This window comes from Bombina bombina, chromosome 9 (assembly GCF_027579735.1).
Source record: "Bombina bombina isolate aBomBom1 chromosome 9, aBomBom1.pri, whole genome shotgun sequence".
Taxonomy (NCBI): Eukaryota; Metazoa; Chordata; class Amphibia; order Anura; family Bombinatoridae; genus Bombina; species Bombina bombina.
In genome coordinates this window covers 43277459-43299252 of record NC_069507.1, presented here as the reverse complement: position 1 = coordinate 43299252, position 21794 = coordinate 43277459, and the positions used below count along the sequence as shown (strand labels likewise).

At 41.4% G+C, this 21794-nt stretch overlaps 2 protein-coding genes across 2 annotated transcripts in view; one reads left to right on the top strand and one right to left on the bottom strand.

Moving 5' to 3' along the window:
• SH2D4B (SH2 domain containing 4B) overlaps positions 1-21794 on the bottom strand; it is a 234345-nt gene that overhangs the window by 100910 nt on the left and 111641 nt on the right. The window lies entirely within an intron of this gene.
• LOC128639853 (epidermal growth factor receptor substrate 15-like) lies at positions 13957-16696 on the top strand. The gene is given in 1 exon segment (XM_053692067.1): positions 13957-16696. A coding segment is annotated over 1 exon segment (2622 nt). The 3' UTR covers positions 16579-16696.

Here is a 21794-nt window from a genome sequence, read left to right as displayed (position 1 = left end):
TTGAATGTGTTTGCGTGTAAATGTGTTAAGTGTACAGATAAATCACTCGCTCGCTAACTAACACTACTTCTAATTCTCAATAACAAACACTCCCACTAACGCTCACTAACTACCACTAACTGACGCTCACACTAACAACTATCACTAATAACTCCCACTAACTCACTCACGCTCCCACTAACAGACTCTCTCCCACTCCCGCTACCTCCCACTAACTCACTCACTCTCTCACGCTAACACTACCAACTGACTATCTCACGCTAACACTACCAACTGACTCTCTCACGCTAACACTACCAACTGACTCTCTCACACTAACACTAACTCACTCTCAAAAAATCGCAAAATCTCTATTCTTAACTCTCCAAAGACCCACCAGCAACACAGTCAAAGAAGCCCTGCTTGTGTGGTGCTTATATACCCTGTGTAAATGTTTAATGATGTCCCAATTTCCATTGTAATTAGTGTTCAGGTGTGCTTTATTAGCAATTAATATTATTGCAATGTGTATTAGGTGTGTTAATTTGCGCATGCTCATTTTGAGTTGGTATTTGTGGAATGTGTAGAATGCGATGATGTCATAGTGGTCGTTTTCTCTAACATTGTCCAATAGTATTCTTTTTAAATGTGAATTTGCGATGGTGTGTTCTTCGTGAAGTGTTGTATATGTATGTTTTTCATAATATATAATGATATTGAATGCGATTTTTTTTTTAGTGTATGTATATATTTTTTAATCCTTGTTGTTATTGTGCGATTTTCCGCATCTTAAAGTATATGCGTATTCCACGTATAAATAGTATTAAAACTTCCCCCGCTTGTGAATGTGTAATGCTTGTGTGCTTTGTTGATTGATTGATGTTGTGACATTTGCGGCGTGTTATTGTTGTGCATGATGTGGTATGCGTCATATGACCGAGCTGTGCGTATTTCTCGCGAGATCGAGTGTTAGGTGAAAAAAGCTATTTTTTGCCTTTCCCATTGTTCTCTATGGGAGACTGTCTAACGCGGGCAGGATTACGCGTGTGACATACACGCGTTAGGAGCATCGTTAGATGGTCTTATATTAACTCTAAATACCGGAGTCAAACAATGCCGTGCGTTAGACATAAAACACGCGTGGCGTTAACAGCCCATCTACCGCCGAACTCTAAATCTAGCCGTAAGAATGTTGCAATGAAAAATATATTAGTGTACAAGCAAAACTGCCTAATTTTGTTTAAAAAATATGTGTATATATATATTTTATAATACAAGATTTATAATCCTACTAGGTATCTTCAGTTTATCCGTACCCCTTCATTTCCTCTTTTGGCTGGGTTGTGTCAAAGCTAACAGTCCTCCACTCTCTACATAGGCTTCCTAAGAGCTTTTGAAGTATTGGACTTCTAGAGTGTCATATGACACACACACTGATTGGATGTTCATTGTCATACAAAAAGTTGATCCTAGTGGGCCAGCATAGCATTGTAAAAGAAACATTACTATAGGCACAGATTTAGCCCATTTCATATATAGATTTAAAAAACAAAAGGTACACATACTTTTTTTTAATGGCAAAGATTACATATATGGTATTTGTTTAGCTAAAGTTTACCATCACTTTAAGTGCATTATAAAACTGTGGGAGTTGTTTGTACCTTTAAAGTCTGACGTTATCAAAGAGCACAGACTGGGTATTTTATATATTTCTTACTATTGGAATTATTCTGTTGTGCTTTCCTTCCCTTTGTTTCACCCACCTACTGTATGCAGATTTTAATGCATCCCAGCCTGTTCAAAATAAACCAAGGGCTGCAAGCTCTCCGGCATTTTATGGTAGCACTTTAAAATAATGGAAGACACATTAATGAAAAGGTAAATTATATCTGGATTCTAAAGAAAGTGCTACTTTAGCAGTACATTAGTTCAACATGATTAACACAGTTATAATGAACACTAAATGAGATTCTAATGATGTGAAGGAGTTAGGCGTCGTTAGGAGAAAAAAAAAAGCAGAGGGCGGGAAAAGATTTTTATGAGAACAGAGCCTGGATAGCGGGGAAAATGTGGACTTCATTGTTGAGACAATAAAAAGGCAGAAATAATGAGGTTTCGTGAATTACTTAGTGTCTTGTCTGTGCACCTTAACCCTTGCTTTGCTGCATGACATGCTTTTAGTTTTCCTACAAAAATGGAAAAAAGAAATATATAAATAATTGTGTCTATAAAGATTTTTACTGCTTTAAAATATACTTAACTACCTTGTAAATCAGCAGCCATCAGTTATTAAAATGTATATTGTAAATTTAGCGAATTCGATGCTGTGATTACCATATTGGTTTTAACACTTCATGAAAACACAAAAGACGATGGGAGAGCTCTGCTAGCACTGAAAAGAAACTTTTAAAATTATAAATCTATATATATTGGATGCAAATGGATTTGTTTTTTTATTTATTTTGTACTATAGAAAAAAATATATGTATTTTAAAAAATAGCACATAAACATGGTACTTTATTTATGGGGGAAAAGCATGTAAAAAATGTTTACATTTAAGTTGAAAGAGGCGTGAAGGGTACTGGTGACACTGCTGCACTAATACTCATTGGCTGATAAGAACAACTCACACATCCCTATTGGTGAAGAAGAGCACACCTCTACTACATAGTTCATTTAAAGGGACATGATACCCAAACGTTGAAGCACTTGAAAGTGATACAGCATAGCTGTAAAAAGATGACTAGAAAATATCACCTGAGCATCTCTATGTAAAAAAGGAAGATATTTACCTCACAATGTCCTAAGTATTCACACACTCGACTGTAATCAGGATGTTATCCATAGGACTTGCAAGGGAGTGTGCATCTAGCATACACAGGCACAGTCATGCTATTTTCCTATTCAGTTTAAGGAAGTTTACTATGAAATTTCATGAGATTTAGATAACACAGCAAAGCAAAGCATGACCTCAGCACTGCTGATGCTGATTGGCTGTTGTTGTTTGGCTATTGGACAGCAGCTGAAGTATACTGTAAATGTTCACAGAGCACTTACTTAGGTGAGTTTAAGAACTTTTGAGGTAAAATATATTCCCTTTTCACATAGAGATGCTTAGGTGATATTTTCATGTCAGCTTTTTACAGTTCTCCTACATCACTTTTAAGTGATTTAGCATATGAGTATTATGTCCCTTTAAAATAGGGGCATCTATTAAAAAAAAAACGAAATACATTTTGAATAGCACTTTTTAGAGGGTACAATGATTCCTTAAACACAGCAAATCTAATAGAATATTTAACTTCACTGTAACACATTGGATATCAGTGACTCGCTTTAAAAAGAGTTGATACTTTAAAGTTCTAGAGTAAGGTGACCAGATTTTTTTTAAATGAAATCCAGGGACATTTTTTTTATTGGCAAATGGTAAAACAACTATTTTATTAGCATATTGTCCTCGAATTATATATGCAGTGCTTTTGGTATGAGATAAAAAACAGAGGGGGAGAGAGAGAGTGAGACAGATGGGGAGAGTGATACAGAGGGAGAGAGACAGAGGGAAAGAGAGAGAGGGGGGGGGGGGAGAGAGACAGAGGAAGAGAAAGCGAGAGAGAGGGAGAGAGAGAGGTTGATAGAGACATGGGGGGGGGAGACAGAGGGGGAGAGAGAGGGGGAGAGAGAGACAGAGGGGGAGAGAGAGACAGAGGGGGAGATAGAGAGAGAGAGAGAGAGAGAGAGGGGAGAGAGAGACAGAGGGGGAGAGAGATATACAGAGACAGAGGGGGGATAGAGAGAGACAGAGGGGATAGAGAGAGACAGAGGGGGAGAGAGAGGGGGGGGGGAAGAGAGAGATAGAGTAGAGAGAGAGAGAGGCAGAGGGGGAGTGAGAGACAGAGAGAGAGGGATAGACAGAGGGGGAGAGAGAGATACAGAGGGGAAGAGAGAGACAGAGGGAGAGAGAGAGAGAGAGAGAGAGAGAGAGAGAGAGAGGAGAGAGAGAGAGAGAGAGAGAGAGGGGGAGAGAGAGACAGAGGGAGAGAGAGAGAGAGAGAGAGAGAGAGACTTGAATCTGCACAGAGGTGCCAGCTATAGCAGGGGGGGTAAAATAGGGAGAAACAATACCTTCTTTGTACATAAATAAAGATTAAATATAGCCCTTCTGACCCATACTATAAACATGTAGCTAGCAAACTAAGGCCTAGATTTGGAGTTCGGCGGTAAAAGGGCTGTTAACGCTCCGCGGGCTTTTTTCTGGCCACACCATAAATTTAACTCTGGTATCGAGAGTTTAATCAAATGCTGCGTTAGGCTCCAAAAAAGGAGCGTAGAGCATTTTTACCGCAAATGCAACTCTCGATACCAGAGTTGCTTACGGACGCGGCCGGCCTCAAAAACGTGCTCGTGCACGATTCTCCCATAGGAAACAATGGGGCTGTTTGAGCTGAAAAAAAACCTAATACCTGCAAAAAAGCAGCGTTCAGCTCCTAACGCAGCCCCATTGTTTCCTATGGGGAAACACTTCCTACGTCTGCACCTAACACCCTAACATGTACCCCGAGTCTAAACACCCCTAACCTTACACTTATTAACCCCTAATCTGCCGCCCCCGCTATCGCTGACCCCTGCATATTTTTTTTAACCCCTAATCTGCCGCTCCGTAAACCGCCGCCACCTACGTTATCCCTATGTACCCCTAATCTGCTGCCCTAACCCCGCCGACCCCTATATTATATTTATTAACCCCTAATCTGCCCCCCTCAACGTCGCCGACACCTGCCTACACTTATTAACCCCTAATCTGCCGAGCGGACCTGAGCGCTACTATAATAAAGTTATTAACCCCTAATCCGCCTCACTAACCCTATCATAAATAGTATTAACCCCTAATCTGCCCTCCCTAACATCGCCGACACCTACCTTCAATTATTAACCCCTAATCTTCCGATCGGAGCTCACCGCTATTCTAATAAATGGATTAACCCCTAAAGCTAAGTCTAACCCTAACACTAACACCCCCCTAAGTTAAATATAATTTTTATCTAACGAAATAAATTAACTCTTATTAAATAACTTATTCCTATTTAAAGCTAAATACTTACCTGTAAAATAAATCCTAATATAGCTACAATATAAATTATAATTATATTATAGCTATTTTAGGATTAATATTTATTTTACAGGCAACTTTGTAATTATTTTAACCAGGTACAATAGCTATTAAATAGTTAAGAACTATTTAATAGCTAAAATAGTTAAAATAATTACAAAATTACCTGTAAAATAAATCCTAACCTAAGTTACAATTAAACCTAACACTACCCTATCAATAAAATAATTAAATAAACTACCTACAATTACCTACAATTAACCTAACACTACACTATCAATAAATTAATTAAACACAATTCCTACAAATAAATACAATTAAATAAACTAGCTAAAGTACAAAAAATAAAAAAGAACTAAGTTACAGAAAATAAAAAAATATTTACAAACATAAGAAAAATATTACAACAATTTTAAACTAATTACACCTACTCTAAGCCCCCTAATAAAATAACAAAGCACCCCAAAATAAAAAATTCCCTACCCTATTCTAAATTAAAAAAGTTACAAGCTCTTTTACCTTACCAGCCCTGAACAGGGCCCTTTGCGGGGCATGCCCCAAGAAGTTCAGCTCTTTTGCCTGTAAAAAAAAACATACAATACCGCCCCCCAACATTACAACCCACCACCCACATACCCCTAATCTAACCCAAACCCCCCTTAAATAAACCTAACACTAATCCCCTGAAGATCTTCCTACCTTGTCTTCACCATCCAGGTATCACCGATCCGTCCTGGCTCCAAGATCTTCATCCAACCCAAGCGGGGGTTGGCGATCCATAATCCGGTGCTGAAGAGGTCCAGAAGAGGCTCCAAAGTCTTCCTCCTATCCGGCAAGAAGAGGACATCCGGACCGGCAAACATCTTCTCCAAGCGGCATCTTCGATCTTCTTCCATCCGGAGCGAAGCGGCAGGATCCTGAAGACCTCCAGCGCGGAACATCCATCCAGACCGACGACTGAACGACGAATGACTGTTCCTTTAAGGGACGTCATCCAAGATGGCGTCCCTCGAATTCCGATTGGCTGATAGGATTCTATCAGCCAATCGGAATTAAGGTAGGAATTTTCTGATTGGCTGATGGAATCAGCCAATCAGAATCAAGTTCAATCCGATTGGCTGATCCAATCAGCCAATCAGATTGAGCTCGCATTCTATTGGCTGTTCCGATCAGCCAATAGAATGCGAGCTCAATCTGATTGGCTGATTGGATCGGCCAATCGGATTGAACTAGATTCTGATTGGCTGATTCCATCAGCCAATCAGAAAATTCCTACCTTAATTCCGATTGGCTGATAGAATCCTATCAGCCAATCGGAATTTGAGGGACGCCATCTTGGATGACGTCCCTTAAAGGAACAGTCATTCGTCGTTCAGTCGTCGGTCCGGATGGATGTTCCGCGCTGGAGGTCTTCAGGATCCTGCCGCTTCGCTCCGGATGGAAGAAGATCGAAGATGCCGCTTGGAGAAGATGTTTGCCGGTCCGGATGTCCTCTTCTTGCCGGATAGGAGGAAGACTTTGGAGCCTCTTCTGGACCTCTTCAGCACCGGATTATGGATCGCCAACCCCCGCTTGGGTTGGATGAAGATCTTGGAGCCAGGACGGATCGGTGATACCTGGATGGTGAAGACAAGGTAGGAAGATCTTCAGGGGATTAGTGTTAGGTTTATTTAAGGGGGGTTTGGGTTAGATTAGGGGTATGTGGGTGGTGGGTTGTAATGTTGGGGGGGTATTGTATGTTTTTTTTACAGGCAAAAGAGCTGAAATTCTTGGGGCATGCCCCGCAAAGGGCCCTGTTCAGGGCTGGTAAGGTAAAAGAGCTTGTAACTTTTTTAATTTAGAATAGGGTAGGGAATTTTTTATTTTGGGGGGCTTTGTTATTTTATTAGGGGGCTTAGAGTAGGTGTAATTAGTTTAAAATTGTTGTAATATTTTTCTTATGTTTGTAAATATTTTTTTATTTTCTGTAACTTAGTTCTTTTTTATTTTTTGTACTTTAGCTAGTTTATTTAATTGTATTTATTTGTAGGAATTGTGTTTAATTAATTTATTGATAGTGTAGTGTTAGGTTAATTGTAGGTAATTGTAGGTAGTTTATTTAATTATTTTATTGATAGGGTAGTGTTAGGTTTAATTATATCTTAGGTTAGGATTTATTTTACAGGTAAATTTGTTATTATTTTAACTAGGTAACTATTAAATAGTTCTTAACTATTTAATAGCTATTGTACCTGGTTAAAATAATTACAAAGTTGCCTGTAAAATAAATATTAATCCTAAAATAGCTATAATATAATTATAATTTATATTGTAGCTATATTAGGATTTATTTTACAGGTAAGTATTTATCTTTAAATAGGAATAATTTATTTAATAAGAGATAATTTATTTCGTTAGATGTAAATTATATTTAACTTAGGGGGGTGTTAGTGTTAGGGTTAGACTTAGCTTTAGGGGTTAATCCATTTATTAGAATAGCGGTGAGCTCCGATCGGAAGATTAGGGGTTAATAATTGAAGGTAGGTGTCGGCGATGTTAGGGAGGGCAGATTAGGGGTTAATACTATTTATGATAGGGTTAGTGAGGCGGATTAGGGGTTAATAACTTTATTATAGTAGCGCTCAGGTCCGCTCGGCAGATTAGGAGTTAATAAGTGTAGGCAGGTGTCGGCGACGTTGTGGGGGGCAGATTAGGGGTTAATAAATATAATATAGGGGTCGGCGGTGTTAGGGGTAGCAGATTAGGGGTACATAGGGATAACGTAGGTGGCGGCGCTTTGCGGTCGGAAGATTAGGGGTTAATTATTTTAAGTAGCTGGCGGCGATGTTGTGGGGGGCAGGTTAGGGGTTAATAAATATAATACAGGGGTCGGCGGGGTTAGGGGCAGCAGATTAGGGGTACATAAATATAACGTAGGTGGCGGTCGGCAGATTAGGGGTTAAAAATTTTAATCGAGTGTCGCCGATGTGGGGGGGCCTCGGTTTAGGGGTACATAGGTAGTTTATGGGTGTTAGTGTACTTTAGGGTACAGTAGTTAAGAGCTTTATGAACCGGCGTTAGCCAGAAAGCTCTTAACTCCTGCTATTTTCAGGCGGCTGGAATCTTGTCGTTAGAGCTCTAACGCTCACTTCAGAAACGACTCTAAATACCAGCGTTAGAAAGATCCCATTGAAAAGATAGGCTACGCAAATGGCGTAGGGGGATCTGCGGTATGGAAAAGTCGCGGCTGAAAAGTGAGCGTTAGACCCTTTAATCACTGACTCCAAATACCAGCGGGCAGCCAAAACCAGCGTTAGGAGCCTCTAACGCTGGTTTTGATGGCTACCGCCGAACTCCAAATCTAGGCCTAACTGTGCAGGGCATTGGTTATGCAGGAGTTAACACGCCTAAACACTAGCCAGAAACTAATAAAATGTGCAAAATCAACATGTTATTAAGGGATGGGTGAACTGTAGCCCTGCTCTCTGCCTAGCTTTCATTAGCTAATGGGCCCGAAAATCAGGTAAAGTAGATGTTTGTGATTGGTGAAAGTAAATATCATTCGCCTGCTTCCCGGGGACTTTTCCGGGGATATAATTTATCCGGGGACAGTCTCCTTAATTCGGGGACTGTTCCCGGAAATCAGGGACATCTAGTCACCCTAAAAGTCTTTTTTTCTTCTTAAATGGAAAGAGTCCACAGCTGCATTCATTACTTTTGGGAAAAAGGAACCTGGCCACCAGGAGGAGGCAAAAACCCCAGCCAAAGGCTTAAATACTCCTCCTACTCCCCTCATCCCCTAGTCATTCTTAACCTTTCGTCCCAGTGGGCTGACAGAGAAGTGTCAGAATTTTTAATTTTTGTTTTTGTCTCTTATGGAGGGTAGTACTCTTCGGCATTGGACAGGAGTTTTAAGTAGTCCTGTCAGTGTCTCTTTGAGGGCTTGGATGAAAGTTAGAGTCTGGAGATTCAGGGAGAGTCTTTCTGCGAAAACAACCCGTCTCAGATTAACAGCTCCTCAAGCAATCGGCATTGTCAAACTTGATTTCTTCTCTCATGTCCATGGCGGAGGCGATGCTACTATCCATCACACTTGAAAGGCTGTGTTCCTGCTCCACGGCGTAGATTCCATTAAGATTGTTTCATTTTACTTTATTCATCAATGTACTGTAATGTGAATGTTTTCCCAAGAGGCTACCTCCTTGCGGGTCTAACTTATTTGAGGGTTAATATCTCCTGAAGGGGGTTATTGAACAGGGGGGTTTATAATCATGTTTGTTATGTGATTCAACCTGCTTATGTGTGATGTTTATGGGCTCGTGGTTTGGAACATTGAGGCTTTTGGAAGTGACGCAGCCTTTTGATTGGGCGCGCTTTTTTGCACTGTACGGTTTGCCTTGTGTTTGAGCGTGGTTCTGTTCCGTTTTCCATTTCCGTATTCCCAACCATGTGGCGAAGGAAATATTCTAGTCTGCAGGGGTCTGGTCAAAGGAGGTGGTGAGTGCCACAGCCATTGGGGTGTCAGACGCCTCTGGGGGTCCATTCATACTTCTACACATGCAGGTAACCCAGTTTCTGATTCCTCCATGCAGGGTGGCGGGTTGCAGCACGTTTTCTCTTCCACATAATGTTGGCGATTGTTTGTCTGCAGAGTCCAGACATTTATTTGAGAATGTGCTTGTGCCCTATTGTCCCGGGCCTTCTGCCTTGGGGAGGGCCTCTACAGTTCCCCTTGCGTGTAACTGTCCCTGAGTGTTGTGCCTTTCGTTACAGGTTTGCGCACCTTTGCATATTGCTCAGACATGTTTTTCAGTTATTGAATGACCCTATCGTTACCAGATACAGGGATTTTTAGTCTGCTAATTTGAATGGTGAACGTCATTAGACATGTGGGGATGAAGTAATCTCTTGATTATCATTTGTTTGAGATCTTTCCCAGTTATATTTTATTTATATCCGATGGAATGTCTTTTATTGGTTTTGGTTTCCTTTGGAAACCTTTTGGGATTGATACTCTTTTTTACTTCTTCGGAAGTTGTTTTGGACATGTTATTCCTATGTTAAAAATGTCTGTTTTCTGTTTTTTCCCCTATGAGGGAGAATTTATGCAGCTTGCCAGTTAGGACCCTAGGTGCAGGCTGGTCCTGTCGGGGTCGTTCGGTCTTATGGCTGTTCAGACACGTGGCGCTGTTCTGCTGGGCTGGTTCAATATAGGCGCCGAGTGCTCAGGTTATCATTGTTTTTCATGTTCAACTAAGCATTCGAGAGGACCTGTGGGTCCGTAAGGCGGGAAGGAGTGTTTCAGTCCTTATAGCCTTCAGTCACAGATGGCCGGGCAGGGGAGTTTTCTGCTGCGTCACTCTATCTGACATCTGATTTCATCAGAACCTAGAGTTTTCCTCTCCCATGGGGTGGAGGGTTGGAGGGCTTAATGCTCCTTACCACAGTTGAGCAGTTTGGCCTTCATTTTTAGGCCTCTGTATTTGTTATTTGGGCTTGATCCAACAGCGTGTACAGGATAGCTGTCTAGCATGTGGAAGGTTTGCAGTTTGAAACCAGTTGCAGCTCTTGACACCTTGCAGGTGTACGCGAAAGCTGTTTATAGTGTGTCTAGATGCAGCTCTTACTCTTTGATGTGTACTGTCTGACTGAGTTATAAGAGACCTTTGGGTCTTCTTCCATTGTCTCCGGGTGAGTTGGATCTCCTTTTAGGGATCTGTGTTTCCAGGTGATGGTTGTTCCCTGCGGGGACTTTGTTTAGCTCAGGGTTTTCCAGAGCTGGGTAGGCTTAGTGCCTTTCTCTTCCTTGTGCCCTCTGCTTGTGCGGAGGCAATAGGGAGACTAGTCCTGCTAGAAGGATTTTTTTGACCTTGAGGTATCCTGAGGCTTTGAGAAGTATCTTCATATGACTTCTAGCCTTGCTCCTTGGAGCGTTGGACTTTAGCTAGGGGTGGTTCCTTCCTTTGGTCGGAGCTTTCGAGTTCTTCTCGCTATCCAGAATCTCTGGATATGCATCCATATCCCTTGTGTCTGGCTTTTTGGCCAGTTGGGGTGTTTAGTTCTAGGGTATGGTTTGCCTGAATTATTAGGTGCCCGGACCTGTTTTTCTCCCTAAAACTTCTGGTTGCTGAAGTTTCGCTTGGCCTTTTTCCTGACCCGGTCTTGGGTGGTTTTGGAATATTGGATCTCAGGGCTGGTCGGGGTGTTCCACAGCAGTGGGAACTTGGGATATGTCCTTGCTCCATCTACCTGACTTGGTCATGGTTGACCAGGTTTTCAGAGTATTTTTTACTCTTTGCCGCAGTGTAGCCCATGTCATCTAGTGGTTAGCTGTGTGTCTTATGCCTCAAGGGTTGTTGGTTCATACCCAGATGCTGGCGCTGGATGTCCAATTTCTGGTGTGCCTTAGGGTGGCATTCCCTGGTCAGCTTGCTAGTGTTCCCATGGATTCCCTGCTCTGCAGGCGAATGGGTTGGCTGTGCCTCTGCTTGGAAAGCTACTTGTAGGGGGGTCCTTTTCTAGGACATCTGTGTTGGGAATTTATCTTCCCATTAGCCGGTGAATTCGAGCCTTGAGGACAGTTGTTGCCCATCCAGCACCATCCCTTTTTCTTTAGGGGATATTCTCCTCCCTATGGAAATGGAGTCCTTACTTGGTGTTTCTCCTGGAGGGGAAGCGGAAAGATGGGATTGGTTCCCCCTGGGGTCTTGCTTGCTCCAAGTCAGACGTGTTGCCCCTTTATTTTGATAGATCCTTAGGTCTATGGCCTTGTTGTCTGTTTTCAGAGTCGGGTTGTACTTCTATTCTGTGGGGATGGATCTGCTATCCTAACGCCCGTTCCTGTACCTGTTCCGGGATTCTTTTGTTCCCCTGTCTTGGATGCCTGGGTTGGTCCAGCTGGGTGTGAGTCTGCAGGTCAGGATGGCCGAGCAGTCTAAGTCTCTGTGTTCGGTCGCAGTCTCCTCTGGATGTGTGAGCTTTGTTGAGTCTATCCTGTTAGCTCAGTCTGCTAGGGTATAGATTTTCCTTTCAAATTGCTCCATTGATTTCAGAAGAGTGTTTACTCTTTCTTCGGGTTCTGAGGTTATACTCTCCTTCTCGGGGGGTCTCGATTAAGGTTTTGTGTTCCCCTTTTTAGGGACCTGTGTGTAGGTCCAGCAACTTAGGTTACCTGGAGCGTGCCCTCTGTCTGGTGGTTGCTTTTGTGGTCTGTTTCTTGCTTGACTGCTTCTTCTTCCTCTCAAGTATCCTCTGTGTCATCCTGTTATAGACTCTGTGTTCTCAAGCTTGGGGTTTTTCACCTGTGTGTATTACACTCTTTTTCACTGTCAAATGCTTTGGTATTCTATAGTCAGACACTAGGAGGATTTTGCCTCTTCAGTTGCATTCCATGCTTGCAGGATGTTGGAGAGACGTCTGTTCTGTCTCTATGCCCGGTCTTCTCCCGGGTTTTGCTTGGTATAGGTGTGGCCTCCTTCCCCTGTTTGGGCCCCTTTGGGTCTCTGTGAGCTGGGCTCACTCTTGGAGGTGTTCTTTTTTGCATTAGGGGACCTTTCAGTTTCCTTGGTTCTCCTTTGCCTTGTCCCCTTGGGGGTTTCGGCTGGTGTCTCCTTCATTTGTGGGGGGTGAGCTGTGGGGGACCGTCTGTTGGGTGTCTCCTAGAGGACTGTTGGCTCAGTCGAGTCCGTTTGCAGTCTCTAGTTTGGCTTCTGTACTAACTGCGAGTCAGTGTCATTGGGGCTTTTCCTCTTAAAATGTTCTCGGCTTCGGACAAAGTGTTTTTTTTATTGGGTAGAGGTTCAGATCTGGTGCCCTCAGTATGAACCACCTATTGCACCCTCCCGTCTTGGAATTCAGTGTCCTCTATAGCTTGGGTATTGTTTTCCCAAAAGTAATTAATGCAGCTGTGGATTATTTCCATTTAAGAAGAAAAACATAAATTATGCTTACCTGACAATTTCCTTTTCTTCTGATGGAAAGAGTCCACAGCTCCACACCCGTAATTTTATGTGGGGCGTCCTTATTATTCTTCTGGCACCTTTCACCCTGATATTTCTTCTACTGTTCCTTGTTCCTCGGCAGAATGACTGGGGGATGAGGGGAGTGGGAGGAGTATTTAAGCCTTTGGTTGGGGTGTCTTTGCCTCCTCTTGGTGGCCAGGTTCTTATTTCCCAAAAGTAATGAATGCAGCTGTGGACTCTTTCCATCAGAAGAAAAGGAAATTATCAGGTAAGCATAATTTATATATTTTTTTTAATAAAAAAAAATGACACAAGTGCAAAAGAAACTGCAATTTATTAATTCACAAATTTCAGCTCAGTGCTTGGAAGAGTTACACAACTCTGGAAGAGTATTTACAAAATTTTGAAAAGATTATAAACTTTTTTTGTTATTAATAAAGTTGTTATTGACTTATATTGTGAAAAGTAAATAACCCCAACTCAAAACATTTGACTGAGACTCTCCGGACTTGGGAAACTGGTGGCTTAGTCACAGATATCAGGGGCAGTTGTGGTAAGTTGGGTGCTAGGAGAGTGATCAGATTAGAACATGGCTACAGAGTTCTCAGTAATCTGGGACTATTATAAGATACTGGGGGACCTTTGGGGGGACAGCAGGAAAGAGATACTAGACCATAATAATCCTTCAAAATGTGGGACAGTTGTGAGTTCTCAATACCCCATATGTTAATTTTAAGACTGTCAATTGATAAGCACAATTAGACAGGTTTTGCAATTTTTACAGCAATGAAGTGTTTGTTTGTCTTATCTCTTTTGACAATTGTAGAATGATATAAATAAGCTCATCTATTGCTCAAGCAAACACTGTGTAGCATGTTGTAGATAAAATAATCCAGTAGGGATGATGGGTGGATCAGGCCAGAAGCAGCATGGCAGCCTCACTGCCCCGGACTCAGATACTGAATAACAATGCTGTGTACGAGAAGTATTTCCACCAGGTGGAATCTTCTGGCTCAGGGAGAGTATTGGCCGCAGATGCTGCACTTTTCCTAAAGAGGTCTGGCCTTCCAGACTTGATACTCAGCAAGATTTGGGATTTGGCAGGTACAGATCGCAAAGGATATCTTAACAAGCAGCATGACACGGGAAGTCCTTCCTTACTGGAGCCTGTTGTGCCTTTAGACCTTCCTTGGGCTGTGAAGCCAGAAGAAAAGGCCAAGTATGATGCAATCTTCAACAGCTTGAACCCTGTGAAGGGATTTCTGTCTGGGGATAAGGTGAAGCCAGTGCTGCTCAACTCCAAACTACCTGTGGATATCCTGGGGCGGGTCTGGGAATTGAGCGATATAGACCATGATGGACTCTTGGACAGAGATGAATTTGCAGTTGCCATGTTTCTGGTGTACTCTGCCCTGGAGAAAGAGCCGGTGCCTATGTTATTGCCACCTGCTCTGGTGCCACCTTCAAAAAGGAAAGCAAGTACTGTTGCAGTTTCCACGCTGTTAATCCCTCCTCCCCCAATGCCGCCTTCAAAAGAACCATGGCAGCCACTTCCACAAGTTGGAATTCAGCCCACAAAACCACCACCAGCAGCACCACAGTGGGTCGTTTCACACACAGAAAAAAATAAATATGATGAGATCTTCCAGACCCTGGATAAAGACATGGACGGCCTGGTTTCTGGGATAGAAGTGCGTGAGATCTTCCTGAAGATGGGCCTATCGTCAGCGTTGCTGGCACATATCTGGACTCTCTGTGACACCAACGACTGCGGGAAACTCTCAAAAGAGCAGTTCGCTCTGGCTTTTTATTTCATTAACCAGCGGTTGTCAAAGGGTATCGACCCACCTCATCTTCTCACCCCTGAAATGATCCCTCCATCTGAGAGGATAGCAGCAGCCAATAAGTCTTTGGCTCCCAGTCCAGTTGCTGATTTTTCTGCAATTAAAGAACTAGACAGTTTTAACAATGAAATAGTAGATTTACAGAGGGAAAAGACAAGTGTGGAACAAGAACTGAATGAAAAGGAGGAAGCTGTGAAACGGAGGACAAATGAGGTTCAGGACCTTCAAGAAGAGGTTCAGAAACAAGAGGTGCAGGAGGTCCTGGAGGGTTTGGACAAGCAAAAACAACAGCTTGAGTGCCAACTCCAAGAGCTGCGCTTGCAGTGTGCCGAGGAGGAGAAGCTGATTTCTTCTCTGAGAGCTGAGATAACCAATCAAGAGTGACAGATTTACACTTATAAAGATGAACAGAAAGAGGCCAAGGAAGAGCTGAGCCGGCTGCAGGAAGAGACAGTGCAGTTGGAGGAAAATCTGGAAACAGGGAAGAGTCGGCTGGAGCCACTAGAAAAGGAATTACATGAATCTCAACAAGAGATCCGTTCTGTCCAGGAGAAGTTGAAAGAATTGAAGGTGTCTGAGAATCACTTTGGGGGTCAGCTGAACTGGTGCAATCATGTGGAACCACCTCTAGTTAATGGGAATGCAGATCACTCCAGTCTCAGTAACAGCAGCAGTGAGAATGCAAACCTGCACCAAAATGCCGAGCGTGAGACCCTGGGCCAGCTGGATTACCAGACCACTAGCTCACCTGTAAGAAGTAGTCCAGAAATAACACACACATCAGGCAGTGATGTAGAAGAAAAAGAAGAAAACCCTCCTGAGAAGGTCATTTTCCAAGTTGATCCTTTTGACATGAAGCTGAACGCCCCAACACCGCCACTCACTGTGGAGTCCGGACTGGACTTCTTCCAGAGCGATCCCTTTGTTGGCAGTGACCCATTTAAAGATGATCCATTTGGAAAAATAGATCCATTTGGAGGAGATCTCTTTAAAGATTCAGATCCATTTGCATTGGATGTATTTTTCAAGCAGCAGCCTTCAGATCCTTTAACCGCTTCCAAAGCAGATCCCTTTGCTGCTACAATGTCAGAAGACTTCCCTTCTGAAGAACCTTTGAAAAGTGATGATCCTTTTGCACCAGGGGGAACAGCTGCTCCAGCAGTGATTGAGACAGGACCAGAGGATCCTTTCTCTTCCCTGTTTGGTAATGAGTCATTTGGAAGTGGGTTTGCCGACTTTAGCACATTGCCCAAGCCATTTAGTACCACAGACACTTTTGATGCTACTTTACCTAGTAAAGAAAAGAACATGCTTGACAATGAATCTTCCCATGATGAAGATGTTCCTCCTGCATTGCCTCCAAAGACTGGAACCCCCACTTGCCCCTGTCCGCCCCCTCCAGGTAAGAGACCTTCCTTCAAAACAGAATCTTCTGGTGTTGTCCATGAAACTGACCCCTTCCAGCCATTCAATATCAGCTTCTCCAAAGATACAGAATTTGACGCCTTCACTGAGAACAAAGGTGTTATGGAAGTTGGGACTCTGAATAAGGCAAACACTTACCAAACCGAGGATGATCTAATTGAGTGGGCGAAACAAGAGCGTGAGCGGGAAGAGGAAGAGAGGCTCGCAAGACTGAAGCAACAGGAACAGGAAGACTTGGAACTGGCGATCGCACTCAGCACATCTGAGATATCTGAAGCGTGAGAGGATCACAGTTGTCGTGTTCTCCCTTAAAACCTATTTGCAATAGTTTGCAGAGTGTAACGTTTTAAAGAAGTATTTAAAATTCCTCCTAACCCTTTTATTACCGGAGCAGCCTGTATAAACCACCCTTTCCAGCATTTTTTATTTGTTATAACTGAGGAGAGATTTTGAGTATCCCCATACTCTGTGTGTGGTGCCTGCTTGTTAAAGGTTATTATATATGTGTCTACGCTTATATGTTGCAGTGATCTGCTGGCCTCCTGGCAGTGAATGAGTTACTACTTGTGTACATGGGCAGAGCCTTTCCAAGTGCCAAACACTTTTGTAGAGATTAACTGGGTACCACTCCTGTTGCGATAAAACAAGGGAGGATATAATATCAAGTGTTCTATGTTTGTGATCTAGTGTGACTGAGGTTCTCTAACAATTCCGTTTTGGACACTCATCTCATTGACTTAAGCAGTAATCAACAGACTCCATGAGACGGGTGCGAGCAGTAAAATCCTCATTAATCTTATACCAAGAACCTCTTGTGGCCCATCTGCTTTTTCTGAACCTTGACAAAGTGAGTAGTGCCCTGTTCAGGATTTGTGATCACACAGAGATCCATAAAAAATGTTTATCTTAAAAAGCCCAAAATTTCTGGGACATTTTTTGGGGGGATATGAACTAAACTGTGATTGCTGTCCGCGTATGGCAAGTGCTCAAGGAATATGCACAGCACATAAGTGAACGTGATCTCTCTGTGCCTGGTAACTCGCTAGCACAGTTATTGCCGCACAATGTGATGCACTGAAAAGTTAAAGATTCCACGATATACCAAACTGGAACTTTTTAAACACTACTAGTGATTGTGTTTAACTGCCAGATGGATCTAAATGATTGGAATAGTTTGTATTAAATCTGTGTGTTGGATAATTGGAACCTGGACAAAGGACGACGCCACCCAAAGACCAGGCATTCATTTGCCCCTCTGGCAACTTTTAAGCAGTCATGCTTTTTTGATATTTTTGTTTGAGATGTTTGCACTGAATAACTAGTTATTTAAAAAAAAAACATACTTTTCAAATCTCATCAGCTTTTTATGTTCGCTTTAATATCTAGCAGTACGAAGTATGTCTTTGCACTTGAGTCTGTTACATTCAAAACATTCTATGCCATTTATTTGGAGTGGGTAACCTAGACATACTCTGTATCAGTATAACATGACACGTGTTCCTAGGTAAACAGAGAAATGCTTCTCTCTCATAAGGTTGCCCTGTACACAAATGTCTTACTGCTTTATATAGAGTCGTTTCTCTGTGAACAAATAATCTGTGGACCAATATTGCTATTATAACACATGAATATATCCGTTTAAGGAAAATATAGAAATTTTATTTTATGTTCATTTTACTGACGTACAGCCTCGCTGAGCTGGAATAGTACCCATAACCACTGGCAAGAGAGCAAGACATTTAACCCCTTCAGATCTGATAACATCAGCAACACATAACCCTCTCCATGGTGTCTGACAGCTGTTCCAGCACTGCAGGGGATTCGTATTGTTTGGAGTGGGTGTAGGCTTTTGTTAAATGACTCCTTTCTTTTTCTTTTTTTTAAAGTCTCATTGTAGCTAAACATTGTAATTATACAAATAAATGTAATTAATAAAGTGTAAATTGATAAAAAAAAAAATAATAATAATCCAGTAGAATGTACTTCAGCACTGGTGGAAATAGGAAAAATCATAATTTTTGACGTTAAATTACCCACAAAACTGTCAAAACAAATAATTATAGTACATTATAAATGGTAATAATAATAAATATGTCTAATGCCCCTTTAAGCAAATCTATTCCTTTTATGCTATGCTTTTAAATAGGAATTGCTTTGTACATTTTTCTTCACTTTTCCAATGGTCTATTTTACTTGCTGGAGTTTATGAAACTTATTTTGTTATTTGAAATAGCTTATTTTGCCCAAAACTGTCACCTGCACTGAGCATATGAATATTGCAGTACTCTCTATTGACAAGTGATGCAAGCATGAGGTATCTACAGATATCAACCTCAAAGTGGGGAATATGAAAGCCCAAAGCATTTGAAAGAGTGTTCCTGCAGCATCGCTGAATACAATGAACGTTTATCATCTGCTTGCGAGTCCCTTTAACTAGCTGCTTTACTAGAAGAGGCAAGCATTGTAGTCAGATAGGGTTTGTAGGAGGAGGGTGGAAGATTAATGAATAGGTCTGCAAGGGGATGTGTGTAGGAGATGAAAACATATTTAATGCAAAGTAGCTTATAATTGTATCCAGCTAGCAGCAGATTATACGGAATAGTGTAGTCTTTGGAACATCTTGGGCTAGATTACAAGTGATGCGCTAACGTCCGTGTGTGCATGATATAAGCATTTATTAGCGTACGTATTACAAGCTGAAAGTAAACTAGTTCTCTTGAGCACAATTGAATTTAATGAGAGTCAGGTTAGCCTGACTAAAGACCTCTCGTAAAAGGGTTAGGGATAAAAAAGTTGCACCAAACACAACATAAATACATTAAAATATACAGTTACACTCATATAAACACTATGGGGTAGATTTACCAATGTCTGTCCAACATACATTGCTGAATGCCGACAGCATACGCTGTTGGCATTTATCATTACACACACAGAACTGCTTGTGCAATGCTGCCTGCAGGTTTTCAGCCAATCGGCCACTAGCAGGGGGTGTCAATCAGCCCGATCATATAGGATGGGGCGGATTGAAGACCGCAGCCTCAGAGGCAGCGAACAAGTTATAGAGCATTTGGCCCTTGTTAAATCTACCCCCATATGATAAAAAATTGTTCACATAAATATTATTAGAAACTATTTTATAAGTGTTCAAAGGTATATTGTATATGGCCATGTATTTGACTACAAAGGGCTAAAATAAATATATACAGTATATACGTGTGTGTGTATACTGTATATATATTTCACACTCCAATGTTCTTCACATACATGAAAATGTTCATTTTAAATAACATTTCATATTCCCTTCATATACAGTATAAATAAAGCAGCTACATTCTATAGATGCCCAGGATGATTTTGTAGCTTTCCTGTTTTTAAATACCAGTTTTTGTTTCAGATTAATTGGTTAGCTAAAGGACATGTATCAAAATATGGCAAATAAACTGTACAAGAATTATAATTTTGGCACTAAAACCAATTCCCACAGGATAGGGTTAATCTACATTTGTATGGCTTTACTTTTCTCCCTCCTGTGGGTCAGATTATGAGTGGAGCGCAGAAGTTTGCACCTGAGCAATAGGGGGGTATTTTGCGAGGGTTTGTGCTCATCTGGCTTACCGCTCGTATTACAAGTTGAAAGTAAACACGATTGCGTTAGCACAATCGTAATTTATGCTACAATGATTACTGCGACTTCAAAACTCTGGTTAACTGTCCCGAGAAACATAAAAAGTCACAAAACACATCGAAAACACATTACAAAGTATAGTTACACTCATAATAACACCATCTAATAAAAATTATTTAAAGGGATACTAACCCCTCATTTTTTCTTTCATGATTCAGATAGAGCATGTAATTTTAAGCAACTTTCTAATTTAGTCCTATTATCAATTTTTCTTTGTTCTCATGTTATCTTGATTTGAAAAAGCAGTAATAAAAGGTTAGGAGCCGGCCCATTTTTTAGTTCAGCACCTTGGTAGAGCTGCTGATTGGTTTTCTACATTTAGCCACAAATCAGGAAGTTCTACCCATGTGCTGAACAAAAAATGGTCTGGCTCTAAAGCTTACAGTACTGCTTTTTCAAATCAAGATAGCACGAGAACAAAGAAAAATTGATAATAGGAGTAAATTAGAAAGGTGCTTAAAATCTCATGCTCTGTCTGAATCATGAAATAAAAAATTTGGGTTTAGTATCCCTTTAATATTAATATTGCACACAAAAGTTAAAAAGGCTCAAAGATAGGAGGACTCATGTGTTAAAAAAAGGCAGGCAAAGGGCTTTAACATTGAGATAAATACAGTTCTAAAGATGTATATGTATGAATATACTGTATATATCTCACATATATAAACACATAAATACATATGTATACAGTGCATTAGAGTCCTTTGCCGTTAAAGCGCAAGTCAACCCAAAACTGATTGCTTACTTCGATTTAGTAATTAACGATCATTACAGCAAACTGTAGCCCATTTTTATGTAACTATACTTTATAAGTAAAAACACTTACTTGTCCTGGTCCAGCCGCCTCACCCCTCATTTCCCTGACGTCACCCAAACTGAATATTCATCTCCAACTAAGGGATCTGTGTCGGTCTTGCGCATGCACGTGTTTCTCGCAATGCGCAGTTTTCGTAAAGGGGCTCATTTTAAGCTGCTTTTTCATAAGAATGCTAAGACCCCCTTGACGAAAACGGTGCATTGAGCATGCACAAAACATGTGCACATGCAGGATCGACATGGATCACTTGGTTGGAGATGAAAATTCAGTTTGGGTGACGTCAGGGAAAAGAGGTGTCAGGCGGCCATTTCAAAATGGCCGGACCAGGACAAGTAAGTGTTTTTACTTGTAAAGTATATTTACATGAAAAATAGGCTACAGTTTGCTGTAAAGATCGTTAATTACTAAATCAGAGTAAGTAGCAATCATTTTTGGGTTGACTTGCAAATACCATCAGATATATGTAGAAATATTTATTTATGAATAAATAGAACATATTCTTGCATGTGAAGAACATTGGAATGTGAAATATTCTTTTTTTCATGTCGGGTTAGCGAATATGCGATCGTGTTTTTTTCCACTTTTTTCTCTCCATTGACTTCTTTGGGGAAATACGTGAACGCACACGTGATATTCTAGATTCGGATTTTTCCACTAGTCGGGTTAGCGTAAGAGTGAAAACAGTTTACTTTCAACTCTTAATGGACAAGATTACAAGTGGAGCGCTAAATATCACTGGCGCTCAAGCCATATTAGCGCTCCACTGAGTAATACCAGTGCATTTTAATGTGCACTGGTATTACAAGTTAAGCGCAATGCTCTCAAACAATGGGAGACTCGTTCTGATGCCGTCAGAGATGGAATCAGAACCTAAGTGCAGCAGTGGGCATTTGGGGCATATTTTTTAAAATTAATCAGAGATCTGATCTCTGGTAAATGTTATAGACGCTTATTGCACGAGCTCGAGGTAGCACTAACCAGCCACTTGTAATG